The sequence below is a fragment of the Nicotiana tomentosiformis genome, chromosome 5 (assembly GCF_000390325.3).
Source record: "Nicotiana tomentosiformis chromosome 5, ASM39032v3, whole genome shotgun sequence".
In the NCBI taxonomy this organism is placed as follows: Eukaryota; Viridiplantae; Streptophyta; class Magnoliopsida; order Solanales; family Solanaceae; genus Nicotiana; species Nicotiana tomentosiformis.
The window spans coordinates 48,104,242-48,124,868 of record NC_090816.1 but is presented as its reverse complement, the minus strand read 5'-3'; the positions used below and the strand labels follow the sequence as shown (position 1 = coordinate 48,124,868).

Genomic DNA, 20,627 nt, shown 5'->3' with positions numbered 1-20,627 from the left:
TCTCCCTAACTCAAACTGTGAATAAAATAGCCAAGCCCTCAATATATAGCTTCTACCCAGGAATTACAGCATATGCGGTCATACTATCGCATCTGCGACCATTTCTTCTTCGGTATCAATTACGTTTCTGCGAGAACTACTAATCATATATAGAATGGAGTCTGCGTATAATACTTCGCATCTGCGCGGCTGCAAATATGGCACAACCATCATGCATGCGCACTCGTCCAGGCTCCACTGAATTGCAGATGCGAACTCCCTAGTGCATCTGCACTACCGCTTCTCCGCTCACACTCCACATTTGCGGACTCTGCTCCTAGGCCACAACTTCCGCTTATGTGACTCGTTTTCCACTTCTGGGGCTCCACACCTGCACCTATAGCTCCGCAGGTGCGGTCACACCAGAACCCCTGCCAAACTAGCATAGCCAAAATGATCCAAAAATATCCGAACCTCCTTCGAAACTCATCCGAGCCCCTCGGGACCCCGTTCGAATATACCAAAAATATTCAAAACATAACACAGATCTACTCAAGGCCTCAAATCACACATAACAACATCGAAACAACGAATCACACCTCAAATCAAACTTAAAGAACTTTTGAACTTTCAACTTTCAAAACTCGTGTCGAACCTCATCAAATCAACTCGTAATGACTTCTAATTTTGTACACAAGTACCAAATTACATCATGAAGCTATTCTAATTCCCAGATCCCCAATCCAAATACGATACCATAAAGGTCAACTCCATGTCAAACATTTGAACATTCCAAACCTTCAAATTGCCAAATTTCGCCAATTAATGCCAAAACCTTCAAGAAATATCCAATTGCGAATCCAGGCATACGCCCAAGTCCCAAATCATCATACGAACCTAATGGAACCATCAAAACTCGAATCTGATGTCAAATACTCAAAGTCAAACTTGATCAACTCTTCCAACTTGAAGCTTCCTAGTTGAGAATCATTCTTTCAAATGAATCCTGAAGTCGAGACTTCGAATAGTTGAACGGATTGCAAAATGTCACGACCCTAATTTTCCTCCATAGGATGTCGTGATGGCACCTAGTCTCTAACACTAGGTAAGCCTAACATACATGCGATATATAACTGAAATAATGAATAAACTCCCAAATACTCAACAACTATTATAAAGTAAACTCTGCAACTCAGTATATAAAAACTTCCCAAAACCTAGTGATAACAAGTCACAAGCTCTACTAATAAGTAATGATCATCCCTATACAACAATGTGTCTAAAATGGGAAAGAAAATGAAGTAGAATAGATGGAGGGGCGCTCTGAGGCCTGCAGACACCAGCAGATAAACCTTGAAGTCTCCGAAGCTGAGCTCGTCTCACTGATGCCTAGACTGGCAGGAGGTACCTGGATCTGCACAAAAAGATGTGCAGAAGCGTAGCATGAGTACACCCCAATGCTACCCAGTAAGTGCCAAGCCTAACCTCGGTAGACTAGTGACGAGGTCACGTCAAGGCCCTACTGGAATTTATAAGAAACTGAACGAGTAATTAATAGTGTAATAACAATAACAATGGAAATGAAACAAGTAAGAAATATACCAAGATTGGCTACACAAAACTAAGGCAAATAATGCATCACAGAAGAAAACAAGGAATGTTATGCCAAGAAAACAAAGCAACCAAAACACAAGTGAAGTAATAGAAAAGCGTCAACAAGAGTCACTACAGAGGTACCGCCTCGTAGTCTTAAATAACAAAATCAATTCACAATCTTTCCATATATCAATGCAGTAGCCTTGCATTTAGTTTTTGAAAATCATTTTTTCCGAAATAGCTTCCCCCGTTTTAGCCCACCTTATCACACTGCGTGGCTTCAAGTAGTTCCCCTACTAGAAACACGCGTATCAAGCCCACCTTATCTCACTGCATGCGTTTCAACCCCAAAACCTTATACCACCACATGTGTATCAATATCACAACATAACACAAATCGCACCTCAAGTGCCCAATATCACAACTTGCCAAGAAACCAACAACAATAGTGTTTTCATAATAAATAACACATTGCTCAACCACAATATGCACAAGAGTCTCACAATAACCACCGGAAGTGAATGACTCAACAAGAATAGTATTTCACAACTGTACAACTTTGCCTCAATGTAAAATCACGGCCTTTATAATTCAATACCAATTTCAACAACAAGATATTCCACAAATAACAACTTCAAGTAAAGAACTCGATGGTTAATTAATGAATAAGAAATAGAGGAAATGATACTTCAACTAATCATAAAAAGGAAATTAACAACTAAGAGATAAAACAAGTAGATCATATGAAGATAGACTAATGATGATGAATATAAGATGTTAAGATAACTCAATTAAGGCATGAAACAAATCTACATAGCTAAAATTGGTCAATTTCCACATTTAGCCCATGTACACAGTCGTCACCTTGCGTAAACGGCTTCCACACATCACAATTATCACAAAACAATACCAATCCTAAGGGGTAATTCCCCCACACAAGATTAGGCAAAACACTTACCTCAAAATATGCTACTCAATCCACTAGTAAGCCCTTTCCTCGATTATCCAACTTAGAACGGCTCGAATCTAGCCAAAACAACTTCATACCATTAATATAAACTATAGAAATCTATTTCGATCAACAAAGTTACGATCTTTACAAAGAAATAAAAAGTCAACTAAAAAAGTCAACCCGAGCCCGCATCTCAGAACCTGACCAAAATTACAAAATCCGAACACCCATTTGATAATGAGTCCAACCATACAAGAATTAGTCAAATCTGATCTTAAATAACCTTTCAAATCCCCAAAATTTTGCCTAAGAAGTTCTCACAATTTTTCCCAATTTCTTCCAACCCAAAATACTGATTAAATGATGAAAACATTGATATATTCATGTATATTTACCAAATCTGAGTTAGAATCACTTACCCCAATCAATTCCTTGAAAGTCCCTCTAAGAATCGCCTCAATCCGAGCTCCCAAAGTCCAATTATGAAATTGTACCCTAACCCTTATTTTTGAAAACTTATATTCTGCCCAGGTGTTCCTCTTCGCGATCGCGGAAAGTCCCTCGCGATCGCGAAGAACAAAATCAAGCTTCCCTTAAAGTACACTTCACGAACATGAACCAACAGTCGCGAACTCGAACCAACAGTCATAAACGCTATACACAGACACCTCGACCTACGCGATCGCGAACCACCTCACGCGATCGCGAAGAACAAATCGCGTGAACTCCAGTCTCCTCCTTTTGTTCCTTGCGAACACGACCCAGCCCACGCGTTCTCGATTCACTGACTCCCAAAGCAACGCGATCACAGACACCTATTCGTGAACTCATAGAACAAATTTCCCAAGCTGCCTGTAACACTCTTCGCGATCGCGATCCCCCACTCGCTATAGCATATAAGGAAACCAGCACAAAAATATCAGTAGCCCTTCCAAGTTCAAAATGCACCGAACATGATCTGAATCACACCCGATGCCCCTAGGATTTCTACCAAACATACCAACAAGTCCTAAAATATCATACGAACACGCTTGAAGCGTCAAATCACATCAAACAACACTAAAATTGCAAATCGTGCATTGATTCAAGCTAATGAACTTATGAACTTCTAACTTCCAAAACTAATGCCCATTTATACCAAAACAAACTCCAATTGACTTCAAATTTTTCATACAAGTCATAAATTACATGACGGACCTATTCCATCTTCTGAAATTGGAATCCAACCTCGATATCAATAAAGTCAACTACCGGTTAAACTTCTGAACCTTCCAAACCTTCAACTTTCTATTTTTTTCTAATTCAAGCCGAAACGACCTACGGACCTCCAAATCAACATCCGGACACGCTCCTAAGTCCAAAATCACTATATGGAGCTATTAGAACTATCAAAACTCTTTTCGAATCGTCAACCTATGGTCAACACTTTCAACTTAAGCCTCCAACTTAGGGACTATGCGTCCCATTTCACTCCGAAACTCACCTAAAACCAAACACCCCGGCAAGTCACATAACCATAATATAATATAGAGGACGCAACAAATAGGGGATCGGGGCTAAAATACTCAAAACGACCGACAAAGTCGTTACATCCTCCTCCTCTTAAAACAATCGTTCATCCTTGAACGGGTATAGAGACATACTTGAAGTGGTGAAAAGATAAGGATAAGGGCTATGCATATCATGCTCGGTCTCCCAAGTCGCCTCCTCGATTGGTTGACCCCTCCACTGAACATTCACTGAAGTAATGTTCTTCGACCACAACTTTCGGACCTGCCTATATAAAATGGCCACCGGCTCCTTAACATAAGACATATCCTTGTCCAACTGGACTGAGCTGAAATCCAACACATGAGACGGATCACCATGATACTTCCGGAGCATAGAAATATGGAATACTGGATGAACTGCAGCTAGACTAGGTGGCAGTGCAAGCGTGTAGGCCACCTCTCCAATCCTCTCAAGAATCTCAAAAAGGTCCGATATACCTAGGGGTCAACTTTCCCTTCTTTCTGAACCTCATAATACCCTTCATGGGAAAAAGCTGGATCAAGACCCGCTCCCCAACCATGAATGCAACGTCGCGAACCTTCCGATCAGCATAACTCTTCTGTCTAGATTGGGCTGTATGAAGCCGATCTTGAACCAATTTAACCTTCTCCAAAGCATCCTGAACCAGGTCAGCACCCGATATCCTAGCCTCGCCTGGCTCAAACCAACCCACCGGAGACCGGCACTACCTCCCATACAAGGCCTGATACGGAGCCATTTGAATGCTCGATTGGTAGATGTTGTTGTAGGCGAACTCTGCAAGCAGCAAGAACTGATCCCAAGAACCCCCAAACTCTATCACACATGCACGATGCATATCCTCTAATATATGAATAGTATGCTCAGACTGTCCGTCTGTCTGAGGGTGAAATTATATGCTCAACTCAACCCGTGTGCCCAACTCCCGCTATACAACCTTCCAGAATCATGATGTAAACTGCGTACCCCGGTCAAAGATGATGGATACCGTCACACCATGAAGTCTGACAATCTCGCGAATATAGACATGAGCCAGCTGCTCTTAAGAATAAGTAGTCACCACTGGAATGAAATGAGCCGACTTGGTCAACCTATCCAATAACACCCATACTGCATCAAACTCCTTCTGAGTCTGTGGGAGCCCAACAACAAAATCTATAGTAGCCTGCTCCCATTTCCACTCTAGAATTTTTAGCCTCTGAAGCAATCCACCTGGCCGCTGATGCTCATACTTCACCTGTTGTCAATTTAGACACTGAGCTACATATTCCACTGTGTCTTTCTTTATTCTCCTCCACCAATAGTGTTGCTTCAAGTCCTGATACATCTTGGTAACACCAGGATGAATGGAGTACCGTGAAAAGTGGGCCTCCTAAAGAATCAACTCATGCAAATCATCTACATTGGGCACACATAGCCGGCGCTGCATCCGTAACACACTGTCATCCCCAATAGTGATGCACTAAACCGTGTCTTTGAGGACAAGCAGATGGGGATTATCATACTGATGCTCTGTGATACGATCATATAGAGAAGACTGAGAAACCACTAGCCAAAACTCGAATCGGCTCCGAAACATCCAATCTAACAAATTGGTTGGCCAAGGCCTGAACATCCAATGCTAAAGGACTTTCCGCTACCGGTGGATATGCTAAACTGCCCAAGCTCTCCTCCTTACGACTCAAGATATCGGCCACCACATTGGCCTTCCCGGGATGATATAAAATAATGATATCATAGTACTTAAGCAACTCTAACCATCTTCACTGCCGCAAGTTAAGATCCTTCTGTTTGAACAGATGCTGTAGACTCCGGTGGTCGGTATAGACCTCATAAGGGACACCATACAAATAGTGCCGCCAAATCTTCAAGACATGAACAATAGCTGCTAACTCAAGGTCATGGACAAGATACTTTTTGTCATGTACCTTCAGTTGTCTAGATATGTAGGCAATCACCCTACCGTCTTGCATCAACATTGTTCCAAGGCCAACACACGACGCATTACAGTACACAGGGTAAGACCCCGAACCTGTAGGAAACACCAACAATGGGGTTGTTGTCAAAGCACTATTGAGATTTTGAAATCACTCATCACACTCCTTGGTCCATCTGAACGGAGCACTCTTCTAGGTCAATCTGGTTATAGGTGCAGCAATAGATGAGAAACCCTCTGCGAATCGACAGTAATACCCTGCCAAACCAAGAAAACTCGGGATCTCAATAGCTGAAGATGGTCTGGGCCAACTCTGCACTGCTTCAATCTTCTTCGGATCTACCTTGACCCCCTCACTCGACAATATATGACCCAAAATTGCCACCGAATCAAGCCAGAATTCACACTTTGAAAATTTTGCATTCAACTTCTTTTCTCTCAAGGTCTAAAGCACAATCCTCAGGTGTTGCTCATGATCCTCCCGGCACCCGGAGTACACCAAGATGTCATCAATAAACACAATAATGAATAAGTCATGATAGGGATGGAATACACTGTTCATCAAGTGCATGAATGATATTGGGGCGTTGGTCAGCCCAATGACCTACTGTTGCTCAGTATGGTAGATTTTGATGTTATTTTGGGCATGAACTAGTTATTGCCCTATCATACTATCCTTGATTGTCACGCCAAGACGGTGACATTGGCTATGCCAAGTTTATCGCGGTTTGAGTGGAAGGGTACTTTGGATTATGTTCCTAGCAGGGTGGTGTCTTTCCTTAAGGCATAACGGATGGTCGGGAAGGGGTGTGAGGCATATCTAGCCTTTGTGAGAGATATCAGTGTTGATACTCTTACCGTTGAGTCTGTTCTGGTAGTAAGAGACTATCAAGATGTATTTTTGGCATATCTTTCGAGCATGCAGACCGATAGGGTTATTGATTTTGGTATTGATTTGTTTCCATGCATGACGAGCTAGGGGAATCTGCTAGTTCTAGGGTGAACAAGTTTCTTCAGTTAGATCCTCCAGTGTTTACGGGTACTGATCCCGAGGAGGACCCCCGGGACTTTATTGATAAGAAGCACAAGACTCTTCGAGTTATGCATGCTACAGAGACAGAGGGAGTGGAGTTGGCCTCCTACCGCCTTAAAGGGGTGGACTATTCTTGATTTGAGTTGTGGGAGGAATCCCGTGGGGAGGGAAGCCCTCCGGCAAGGTGGGGTGAATTCACAGATGCCTTTATGGATCATTTCTTGCTGGCCAAAACTAAGGCAGCCCGTGCCACTGAGTTTGAAAGCCTGAAGCAGGGTAGTTTGAATGTGTGGGAGTATCATATGGAGTTTGCGCGCCTGTCCAAATATGTTATTCATATGTTGCCCACTATGGAGGCTTAAATGCACCGTTTTGTACAGGGCCTTAGCCCCTTGGTTATTAATGAGGCCTCTACAGCTTCTTTGAATTCCGATATGAACTATGGTAAGATGGTGGCATTTGATCAAGCCACATAGACTCGCAAATTGAAGAATAGAATGGAGCGTCAGAATAGCGGCAAGGCCCGGTGCGCGGTCAACTTTGGTGGTTCTTTCGGTGGTGGTGGTGGTAGCTCGGCATTCAGGGGAGGGTCATCAGGACCATAGGACCATCCCAATCATTCGCCTAGTCTTAGATGGGTGCACAGTCATCTGGACCCAGTCAGGGCAACTGGGGACCCCACCAGCAGGGTCGTCCCAACAGAACATTTCATCAGTGGAGGCTCCCATGCCCTAAGTGTGGGAGGATGCACTTTGGGGCCTGCTTTATGGACCTACCTATATGCTATGGGTGCGGTGTGAGGGGTTACATTCAGAGGGATTGCCGCTCGTCCTGCCGAAACATGGGCAGAGGTGCGGCGTAACCAGCTAATTCTAAAGCTACTACATCCACAGCACCTCCAGCTCGAGGCACCCTAGCACCCGCAGGGTGTGGTGCAGCTAGGGGTGGTGCATAGAATTTGGGAGGACCCAACAGATTTTATGCTATACGGAGGCGTCGGGAATTCGAGGCTTCTCCAGATGTTGTCATAGGTATATTGTCTTTCCAATCCCATGATGTATATGCTCTTATTGATCTCGGTTCCACTTTGTCATATGTCACTCCTTATGTTGTTATGGAATTTGGGATAGAACCGGAACAGCTTCATGAGCCATTCTCTGTATCTACTCCGGTTGGTGAGTCTATTTTGGTCGTGTGACTTTATAGGGATTGTGTTATCACATTGTGTGGTTGTGACACCATGTCCGATCTTATTGAATTGAAAATGGTCGATTTTGATGTGATAATGGGGATGGATTGGCTATATTCATGTTTTGCCAAGCTTGATTGCCGAACCAGAACTGTTAGGTTCGATTATCCAAATGAGCCAGTTATTGAGTGGAAGGGTCATGATGTAGTGCTGAAGGGTAGGTTTATTTCTTACCTTAAGACCACGAAAATGATCAACAAGGGGTGTATTTACCATTTGGTCTGGGTTACGGACACCGATGTTGAGGTACCTATGCTTGAGTCTGTGCCTGTCGTGAATGAATTTCTGGGAGTCTTTCCGGATGAACTCCCTGGGATCCCACCAGACAGGGAGATTGATTTTGGGATTGATGTGATGCTAGACACGCATCTTATATCTATTCCACCCTACAGAATGGCACCGGCAGAATTGAAGGAGCTAAAGGAACAATTGAGAGATTTGTTAGAAAAGGGTTTTATCCGGCCAAGTGTGTCGCCTTGGGGCGCACCAGTCCTTTTTGTAAGGAAGAAAGATAGGTCACTGAGAATGTGTATTGACTATCGACAGCTTAACAAGGTCACAATCAAGAATAAGTATCCACTGCCAAGGATAGATAACTTGTTTGACCAATTGCAGGGTGCTAAGTACTTCTCCAAAATTGATTTACAATTCGAGTATCACCAATTGAAGATCAGGGAGCAGGATGTTACGAAAATAGCTTTTAGAACCCGATATGGGCATTTTGAATTTCTGGTGATGTCTTTTGGGCTAACAAATGCCCCAACAGCTTTCATGGATCTTATGAATCGGGTTTTCAAACCTTTCCTCGACTCCTTCGTGATAGTGTTTATTGATGATATTCTTGTTTATTCGCGGAGTCGGGAGGACCATGCTGATCATCTCAAGATATTTCTACAAACCCTATATCAGCACGAGTTATATGCAAAATTTTTGAAATGTGAATTTTGGCTTGAATCTGTTACATTCTTAGGTCATGTAGTCTCTAGTGAATGAATTATGGTTGATCCTCAAAAAGATTGCAGCTGTGAGGAATTGGCCGAGGCAGTTAAATTGAAGATTCGTGGAGGGGTTTTCTACCCTTACCTCTCCGTTGACTAAATTGACTCAAAAGGCAGTTAAATTCCAATGGTCAGATGCTTGTGAAAGAAGTTTCCAGGAATTGAAAGCAAGATTGACTATGGCACCAGTGTTGACCTTACTAGAGGGTGGAGATAGATTTGTGGTATATTGTGATACTTCCATAATTGGGATTGGGTGTGTATTAATACAACATGGCAATGTGATAGCTTATGCTTCTAGGTAACTCAAGAATCATGAAAAGAACTATCCAACACATGACTTAGAATTTGCGTCGGTGGTATTTGCATTGAAAATTTGGCGTCATTATTTATATGGGGTCCATGTTGATATATTCACGGACCATAAGAGCCTTCAATATATTTTTAAGCAGAAGAAATTGAATCTGAGGCTGAGGAGATGGCTTGAGTTACTCAAAGATTACGACATCAATATCCTGTATCACCCGGGAAAGGCCAATGTTGTGGTAAATGCTCTTAGCCAAATATCTATGGGTAGTTTGGCTCACTTGGAGGCATATCAAAGGCCATTGGCCAAGGAAGTTCACCGATTGGCTAGTTTAGGAGTTTGTCTTGCGGACTCTAGTGAAGGAGAGGTAATTGTGCAAAATAGGGCTAAATCATCACTTGTTGTAGAAGTCAAGGAGAAGCAATACAACGATCCATTGTTGGCACAAATGAAAGAGGGGAATCATAAACATAAGATAATGGCCTTTTCTCTTGGCATGGGTGATGGTACACTAAGGTACCAAGGGCGTCTATGTGTTCCAAATATAGATGATCTCCGGGAAAGAATCATGACTGAGGCTCACACTTCCAGGTATTCTGTGCACCCAGGTTCTATGAAGATGTATCATGATCTTAAGGAAGTCTATTGATGGAATTACATGAAAAGGAATGTGGCGGACTTTGTGGTAAGGTGTCCGAATTGTTAGCAAGTGAAGGCCGAACATCAACGACCTGGTGGGTTGGCACAAAACATAGAAATTCCAATGTGGAAGTGGGTAATGATTAATATGGATTTTGTGGTAGGATTACCACGCACTCCTTGTAAGTTTAACTCATTTTGGGTGATTGTGGATTGACTCACGAAATCAGCACACGTTTTGCCAGTTAAAGCTACCGACATAGCATAACAGTATGCTCAGTTTTATATCAAGGAAATAGTCAGGCTGTATGGTACTCCAGTTTTTATCATTTCCGATCAAGAGGCTCAGTTCACGGCAAATTTTTGGAAGAAATTTCAGCAAGGTATGGGTACTCAGGTGAATCTTAATATAACCTTTCACCCGCAGACTGACGGGCAGGCAGAGCGGACTATTTAGATGCTTGCGGATATGTTGTATGCTTGTGTTCTAGACTTCAAAGGTAGCTGGGATGACCATTTACCACTCATAGAATTTTTCTACAATAATATTTATCATGATAACACTCAGATGGCACCGTTCGAGGCTTTATATGGAAGGAGATGTAGATCTCCCATTGGTGGTTCGAAATTGGGGAAGCAGAGTTGATAGGGCCAGACCTCGTGCATCAAGCTATGGAAAAAGTTAAGATCATTAAGGAGCAGTTAAAGACTGCTCAGAGTCGTTAGAAGTCCTACTCGGATGTTCGTCGTAAGGATTTGGAGTTCAAAGAAGATGATTGGGTATTTTTGAAGGTTTCCCCCATGAAGGGTGTAATGCGATTCGGTAAGAAAAAGAAATTGAGTCTGAGGTATGTCGGACCGTACAGAATCATTCGGAGATCGGTTAGGTGGCGTACAAGCTTGAGCTACCACCTGAGATGTCATTAGTGCACCCGGTGTTTCATGTATCTATGTTGAAGAAAGTAGTTGGAGACCCGACACTCATTATTCCGGTTGAGACCATTGAGGTTAATGAAGAACTGTCGTATGAAGAAATTCCAGTTGCCATTCTTGATAAGCAAGTCCGAAAGTTGAGGAATAAAGAAATTGCCTCCGTGAAAGTGCTATGGCGAAACCAACAGGTTGAAGAGGCTACTTGGGAGGCCGAGGAAGAGATGAAAAAGAAGTATCCTTACTTGTTTGTATAATCTATGTAACCTTGCTATAAAACTGTCGCCTATGGATTCTTGTATAACTTGTTCAGTATTGTAAAGGTGCTTCTTTCTAAATATATTGTATGTGAGGCCATGGTTGGTGTTGTTATGAGTTATGTTACGTTATTGGATTATATATATGTTTTGAGGGTGTGTTTCTGGGCTCTCTGACAGGTGGATAGGCCTAGTTACATGGGAAACTCTGGCGATATTTTTGAAAATTTAGGGAGTTAGTCAAAGTTGGGGCTGCTAGTGTATGGTATGAAAACTGAGTTGCATAAGATGCTAATAATATATTTTGACCCTCATTCGAGGACGAATGATCCTAAGTGGGGAAGAATGTAAGGCCCCGTAAAAATTTGCAAAAGAAAATAATATTTTGTGGTGCCGAATTGGTTTTACGTGTTGAGGATTATAGAATTTTTTGGGTTGAACAATGCACTGGGGGACAAAGGATTGTTTTTGGCAGAAAAATGTGTTTCTGCATTCCATTATATGACTGCAAAATCACTCTGCGGACCGCATACTGGCTGCAGAGTGAGGCGGGAGGGGAAATTTTAGATTCCATTCTGCGGTCGACTATGCGACCGCAAAACTGTTCTACGGTTCATTATGCGACCGCATAACAGGTCTGCGGGCCTCATAGTGACTGCAGACCCAGGCAGATTTTTGGCTAGCTTTGGACACCAATTATGCGGCCGATATGCGATCCGCATATCTATTATGCGATCGTAGACCTTGTTCTGGATCTTCATTTTTGCATTTTTAAAACCCAACCCTACTTTGTTAAATACATGCTTTGGGCCATTTTTGAGCTAAAATCTGATATTTTAGAGTGAGAGAGAGTGCCCTAGAGTGAGAAGGTGTTCCTCAATAATTGTTCTTCAATTCTTGCTCAAATTTTGGAAGATTAAGAAGGGAAACTCACTAGGTCTTCATCCTAGAGGTAAGATTCTACACCCTAACCCTCAATTTCGAATTTTGTCTAGAAATGGGTAATTAGCAAGATAATTTTTGGGCATGAGAGTTGTTTATTTTACATGCATGTGTTGTCAAAGGGTGTAGGAAGATTGTTGAGCTAAAAATGGTAAAGATTGGGTTGTGGGATGATGGAATCCTCCATAAAAGGACCTTGAAACCTGGGTTGTGCGATATTTTTGAAAATTTAGGGAGTTAGTCAAAGTTGGGGCTGCTAGTGTATGGTATGAAAACTGAGTTGCCTAAGATGCTAATAATATATTTTGACCCTCATTCGAGGACGAATGATCCTTAGTGGGGAAGAATGTAAGGCCCCGTAAAAATTTGTAAAAGAAAATAATATTTTGTGGTGCCGAATTGGTTTTACGTGTTGAGGATTATAGAATTTTTTGGGTTGAACAATGCACTGGGGGACAAAGGAAAGTTTTTGGCAGAAAAATATGTTTCTGCAGTCCATTATATGACTGCAAAATCACTCTGCGGACCGCATAATGGCCGCAGAGTGAGGCGGGAGGGGAAATTTTAGATTCTATTCTGCGGTCGACTATGCAAAACTGTTCTACGGTTCATTATGCGACCGCATAACAGGTCTGTGGGCCTCATAGTGACTGTAGACCCAGGCAGATTTTTGGCCAGCTTTGGACACCAATTATGCGGCCGATATGCGGTCCGCATATCCATTATGCGATCGCAGACCTTGTTCTGGATCTTCATTTTTGCATTTTTAAAACCCAACCCTACTTTGTTAAATACATGCTTTGGGCCATTTTTGAGCTAAAATATGACATTTTAGAGTGAGAGAGAGTGCCCTAGAGTGAGAAGGTGTTCCTCAATAATTGTTCTTCAATTCTTGCTCAAATTTTGGAAGATTAAGAAGTAAACTCACTAGGTCTTCATCCTAGAGGTAAGATTCTACACCCTAACCCTCAATTTCGAATTTTGTCTAGAAATGGGTAATTAGCAAGATAATATTTGGGCATGAGAGTTGTTTATTTTACATGCATGTGTTATCAAAGGGTGTAGGAAGATTGTTGAGCTAAAAATGGTAAAGATTGGGTTGTGGGATGATGGAATCCTCCATAAAAGGACCTTGAAACCTTAATGCACACCTAGTGTTTGATAAAATCCTCAAACGAGATAGAACCATGAGCAACTTTCTAATTTTGGTTCAATTTGTTATATTTCTAAAATAAATTAAAGTTGCTAAGAATTTCCGAACATTATAGGGTTTAAGGAAGCTCCGTTGAGGTATGTTGGCTAAACTCTTCTTTAAGAATTGGAATCCCCATTATCCTTGTAAGTTCCAAGATGTTGATTATAAATCGAGTATTCTGATAAGTTTTGTGATAACGATATATGTTCAATACGTGTTTCAAATGCTCTTATCATAATGCAATATAAATTGAGGAGGTGTTCCAAACTATGGATTGTGTATCTACATGTTATAATTTCAAGTCATGATTTATGTGGAAGTTATTATGCAAAGTTGTGGAGAGATTGTGATTGTGCTACACCTCTACCTGCATATTTTGGGGTGAGGCGGCATGACCGCTTTGTGTAGGTATTATGCTATTGTGGGATTACACCTCCACCCGCATACATTGGGGTGAGGCGGTACGACCACTTTGTGTATAGTTTTGGTATTATTGTTACACCACCACCCACATATATATATTGAGGTGAGGTATCATAGCCGCTTTGTGTAGGTATTGGTATCATTGATGCCTTTCCACCCGCATACATTGGGGTGAGGCAGCATAGCTACTTTGTGTAAGTTCTTGGTATTGTGGTTATACCTCCACCCACATACATTGGGGTGAAGCGGTAGGGCCGCTTGAGTAGAGTTGTGGTATTGCGCTTACACCTCCACCTGCATACATTGGGTGAGGCGGCGGGGCCGCTTTATGTAAAGATGGTTACATAGGATCTCATCTTAAATCCTATAAATGTTATTGATAGCTTTTAATAAGCTTGCTCTGATTTAAACGGTTATCTATATTATTCTATTTCCACCTTGATTCATCATATTCATATTGTATTTCCAAATTCTTAAATTGGTGTTTGGTTTTCATACTAGTACTATTCGACGATACTAACATCCCTTTTGCCGGGGGCGCTGCATCTTTAAATGGATGCAGGTGGTTCCACAGCAGGAGATATTGATCAGTGATAGCAGTACACCTTCTTTATAGCTAACTTGGTGAGCCCCACTTAATCCTAGGGTCATGTATCTTTTGTTCTTTGTGTATTCTGTTTGAGGTACAGGCGGGGCCTTGTTGCCGGCATTATCATTATACTCTTCTTTATCTATAAAGTCTCCGTAGACATAGTGTGGGTTGTATATTGGTGATGGGAAGTCAAACTCATTATGTTGTGTTTGAATTACTATTTCCAATTCAGATTATGAAAAATGTGTGTGAAATTGAGACCTTAAAACGAAGTAACTAATGGTAAGAAATTGGAATTGCAGACATGATCACTTTATTGTTTTAATAACGAAAACATATAATCTGTTTATTCATGAATGAGCTGGGTAGAAGGAAATCTAATATGCTTGCTCGGCCGGGTTCACTCGGTTGAGCGCCGGTCACGCTCCCCGATTTTGGGGCGTGACAGAAGTCCTGGGGTAGCAACAGGTGTCTCAGGTGCCTGCCCCCCAACCAGAGCTTCTGGTGGCTCCTCAGTCGCTGCTCTAGCAGGTGCCCTAGCTGTGGCATGTGCCCCTCCTTGGCCTCTCGCGACTCTAGCAGGGGGAGCGGGTGTCCAGTAATGCGTGTCCTCACCATCTATGAGAGAATAGGAAGACAAAGGCTCAAATTCTGAAATCAACAAATCTACACAATAATGAAAGAAAGAAGTGGAATTCCTAATAGTTCTGTAGCCTCTTGAAGATAAGTACAGACGTCTCCATACCGATCTGCAAGACTCTATTAAACTTGATTATGACTCATATCACCTATGAATCTAGAGCTCTGATACCAACTTATCACGACCCCAAAATCACACATTTAGGATCGTGATGGCTCCTAGTCTCTAAGACTAGGTAAGCGTAACACATACTGAGATTTAACAAAAATAAACAACCTAGCTATTAAATTAAATTTACAATTGACATAACATATCTAAAACAAAATAATGGTCATACATCCCCAAAACCGGTAGTACGGAGTCATAAGCTCTACTAAAATACACTAGAAATCTCTAAATACAACATTGTTCTAGAATTCAAATGACAGTATTGATGAAATACAACAGAAGGTGACTCTGAGGCCTACGAGCGCGAACAACAGGTATACCTTAAAGTCTTCACAACTCAAGCTCAACTCCAATCTCTACCGTCCGGCATGATCTGATGTATCTGGATCTGCACAAAATGTGCAGAAGCATAGTACGAATACACCACAATCGGTACCTGATAAGTGGTGATTTTACCATTTATTCTAGTCTCTTTTCTTTAGTTTTTGTGTCCTTTAATTATAAAATGAGGTGATTTAAGGTGTGCATTGCCAGATTTTCAGGTGCAATGAGTCGTGAAAAGAATTGACGTCAATTGAAGTGGAATTGAGCAAAAAAGAGGGAAAGAAATGCAAAACTTCTTCAGTGAAACTGCATCTATGGAAGGGTGCCCGCTTCTACGGGCCCGCACCTGCGAGAAAAGGCCCCGTATGAAGAATAGGAGAAATTTCACTAGAAGTGCACCTGCGACCACGAATCCGCTTATGCGGAACCGCATATGTGGTTGAGGTCCACATTTGTGAAGCCGCTTCTGCGGCGACATGTACGCTTCTGCGGAGTAGGAAATTCTCCACAAGCTTCGCATCTGCGAATGCATGTCCGCTTTTTCGGAGTCGCACCTCCGATGATTGTTTCCGCAGGTGCGGTCAATGGGCTCCATCCCTGGACAGACTTGGCAATTCACATTTTATCTATTCCAAACCCACAAATACACGACCTAGCTAATTGGAAACAGATCTTTGGGACATCTTTGACATCTCTTGACTAGAGAACACATGTTTTAGAGCTAGGGTTCTTGCACACACACTTGGTTCTTGAAGATTTGAAGCTTTTGGTTGAAAATTGCAAAACACACACTTAAATATGCTCGCTAGTCGAATATAGTATAATAAAATACCGTATCCACAGGGATTGGAGTTAAACAGTATTTTCGTAGTTTATAGCTTGGTTGTTATCCAAGATGATCAACAGTTGAGATTTATGTGATTAAAAACTATAATTAACTAAAAGTCTAAACTATTGGCTAATGACAATCGCGACAAGAGTAAGCAAAGAAGATATCAATGTGAGTAAATAGAGGTTCATTGGATAGGTGAAAGATACTTATCTGGGATTTAACTCTAGTTGATTCAATTATAAGGTTCAAGTGAGTCGCTCGAATTCACTCAATTATTAGTTCAAACGTTTAGTGAAAACTTCTCTCTCGATTAAGTCTCAACCTCACAAGATGAACTAAGTTAAGCTCGGTGAAGATATGCAGGAATTCGTAGTGGATTGGTCTTTAGGAGAACCTCTTTCGATTATCCTCCTAACTAGGTCTAAACAATAATTCAACTAGCCTCTTTAGATTACAATGAAGAATCAATGAATTCAACCAACAAGATAATGCAAAAACATCACAAGTTATGCCTCTTTCGATTTCATGACATGTGAAAATAGATGCAACAATTAAAACACCCAAAACGATCCAATACATAAAAACTAGAGTTAATATCCACAAACAATTCTCAATACACCAAATTCATCAATCCCTAAAGAGAAATACTCCATAGATATGGAGTAATTCATCACAAATAAGTTTAAGTTAAAGGAAAGCATAAACGATCCAAACCCTTGTCTTGGGTGAGGATTGAATGATGAAATCCTTGTGTTCTTCCTTCTCCCCCTTCTCCTGAGCTTCCTTAGGTTTTAGATGTGTCAAAAGTCCCCAAAAATAATGTTTTTCCATGTATATATACCAAGTAGGTCGAGCCCAAACGAACACACCTTCTCTTACGCGAAATAGGACTCTTCCCGGAATAGGACGTGCGCGGCCGCACACCTGGGAGTGTGCTCGCGCATATGGACGCACACTTTGGAAGGTATTCTGCCTCACATGCACGCCCAGTGCGCGACCAGTGTGCGCTCGCGTACCTGGGTGGCGTCCTACTCAATTATCCGTTTCTTTCGTTAAGTGCATGATTGTCCGTTGATCCCCGAACATGATCCCAACTTAACCCTTGAGCTTTTACTCAGACTTCAAAGCTCCAGAATAGCTTGAATTGATGCCATAACATCTACATAGCTTGGGATCACTCAACAAGGCATAAAATACACAATTAGTGCAAAACACTAATGATTAGCGCTCAAAATCAATTAAAGTACAGCAAATTAGAGAGTGATAAACAACTTAAACACGCAATTATAGCCTACCATTAACACCCCACACTTAAACCATTGCTCTTCCTGAAGCAATCAAACAACACTTTATAATGACACGGCTTTTTTAAACAATTTTCATAACTCATCATAACCAAGAATATTTGAAATAGACTAAGCACTCTTACGTAACATCCTCGTCTCAAGATTTGACTCTAAAGCACCACGCATTATTTACAACACGCTCACTTACTCTAACACAGAGGTCAAAAACATTACCTTTCCTTCATGAATCACGTGCCCTCACAACAAAAGAGAGTATTCCACAAACAATCATATTTAAGAACAATTAGGAATTTAAAATCGAAAGAATTTGCTCACTCTCGGAAACAACATTCATATGTAACAAAAGATGAACCATAGGTTTCCTCGTAGTGTACTACTCCACTAATTGAGCTCATTCAGTCAAGGATCAAGTAGGACCATAAATGTTTGTAATGTAAGCTACGGGACGGGTAGGATACATTTATATATAAGAGTGACTACACCTCCCTAAGCACTTTAATACATACATCTCATTGTTAAAACCCCACACTTATGTCAAACCAATACTCCACCTTCACATCAATTTACATTAACTCCCAACTTTTTAAGCACAAATACATCAAGAGTTACCACTATCAAGGAATATTTTTCACAACCATACAATTATTATTTTTCCTTTTCTTTTTCAATCCAAGTGGCTCTCACTTCTTTTTTTAAAGCAGTGCACCTTTCTCCTTATTTCATTAGCTCCACTCCAAAACCAACCCAATCACCCCACACTTCAGCTTTTACAAACTTCATTCAATTTTAAGTGCTCACGAGAGGTAAATGGTTCAAATAGATGGTTAATTCAAATCAAATGTGTAAGTATTGTAATGTGGTTATCAAAGAAACAACATGACATGCTTAATGGGGGTAACTATGATACATAACAATTTGGTGGGTAAACGGATATCATTGGCTCAACAAAGAAATGCCTATATCACTTTCAAGGCTGAATAAAACTTCTATTTCACTTTACAAACACACGGGGCAAGTTCTAGACATCAAAATGTAATGCACAGAATACACAAAACCTCACACACATATGGCACATTACTCACTCAAGATTGGATTATCAAGATACTTTAACCAAAGTAGTTAAGAAAAGTTAAGATTATACAGTTTAAGGTACATATGCAAGAGTCAACAACTAAAGTACTCACTATTCTCAAAGAATAATAAAGTCAAGAGACGTTGTTTTCAATTCAAACCATAGCACAAGGGTTCCTACTTCTAAAAATAAAACTAACTATATCCGGTTCAAACAAAACCCTTGGAAAAGAATCGCGGCACAAAGAAAAACCAAGGGGGAATTAATACACTACCTAAAAAAATAAAATCTTTTTGTCTTTTTCTTTCAACTTTAATCCCTCAAGAAACCCGTCGAAAAATCTCAAATTTTAAATTTTTTTATGGTTTTCCAATTTTTTTCTATCAAACTACTACAACTGACCAAAAGAAACTAACCAAATAAATATACATACACTAACCAAATTAATATACATACAACATACATACAAATATATCCCCCACCCTACACTTTAGATAGAAAGGTGCATTGTTTTGAAAAAGTAAGAGCTTTTCACTCTCCACGCTACACTTTCAGTTGGCTTCTCCTTTCTCACCCCCATCTCCACATTCATCTCGAAAGTCAACGTCTCCTCACCCACTCTAAGCATGAGCTTTCTATCATGTGTGTCTAATCTTGCTCTGCCCGTCGCTAAGAATGGTCTTCCTAAAATAAGGGGGGACTCTTTATTCTTCTCCATCTTCGCCACTATGAAATCTACAGGAAATAAAAACTTATCTACCCGAACTAAGACATCTTCCACTATCCCCTCGGGTATGATAGTTGTTTGGTCTGCCAGCTGCAAAGAAATTGGCGCAGACCTTATCTCTCCAAGCTCATTCTCCAATTTCCTGTATATAAACAAAGGCATTAAATTAATTGAAGTACCAGAATTATATAAATATTTATCAAAATTAAGAGTGCCTAACGAGCAAGGTATAGTAAAACTCCCTAGATCTTCACACTTTTATGGGAGTTTGTTTTGCAAGATTGCGATGCAATGCTCAGTGAGCTTGACCACTGAGGTCTCTTCTATCTTCCTCTTCTTTGTAAGGATCTCCTTCAAGAATTTGGCATAAGCTGGCATTTGTGAGAGAACTTCTGTGAATGGCAAATTTACATTAACCTGTCTCAGCATCCCTAGAAATTTATCAAACTGCTTGTCCATCTTTTCTCTATATAACTTTTGGGGAAGGGTAGAGCAGGCATATGCTCGCTCTCATTAGATTCCTCCCTTCTTAAAATTTCCTCCTTTTTTTTCTGAGCTCCTTTCTTACCTTTCTTCTTCTTATCATCTTAATTTTTCAGCTACTCCTCAACTTCTTTTTCAAGTACATACTCTTGTTGGACAGGGGTGGGATCTTTCAACACTTGCCCGCTTCTCTAGGTCACAGTATTTACCATTTCTATGGAATTTTTCACAGTGTCAGCTGGTAGAGTACCTGGGATTCTCTCAGACAATACAGTTGCAATTTATCCCACTTGCTTCTCCAAGTTCCGCAAACCAGTGCCAAGTTCTTTGATAGCTGAACCATGAGCATCTAATCTCTCACCTGTCTTGACAATGAAGGACTTCATTAGATCTTCTAGCCCATGCTGAGTGGAATGTTGAGGCTAGAACTACGGCCTCGACTGAGTCGCAGAACCAGGAGCTCCTTGTCCTTGAAATCTGGGATTGTTTTGTTGCCATGCATTTGCAGTACCCCCA

General features: G+C 41.1%; 1 protein-coding gene across 1 annotated transcript; it reads right to left on the bottom strand.

Moving 5' to 3' along the window:
* Positions 1–19,391: 19,391 nt before the first annotated feature.
* LOC138892302 (uncharacterized) lies at positions 19,392–20,087 on the bottom strand. Its single transcript, XM_070176009.1, has 2 exons — positions 19,906–20,087; positions 19,392–19,770 (listed from the first exon to the last, which is right to left on the bottom strand). Exons 1-2 carry the CDS (start codon positions 20,085–20,087, stop codon positions 19,392–19,394), a joined length of 561 nt encoding a protein of 186 aa, XP_070032110.1.
* Between the last annotated feature and the right edge of the window lie 540 nt (positions 20,088–20,627).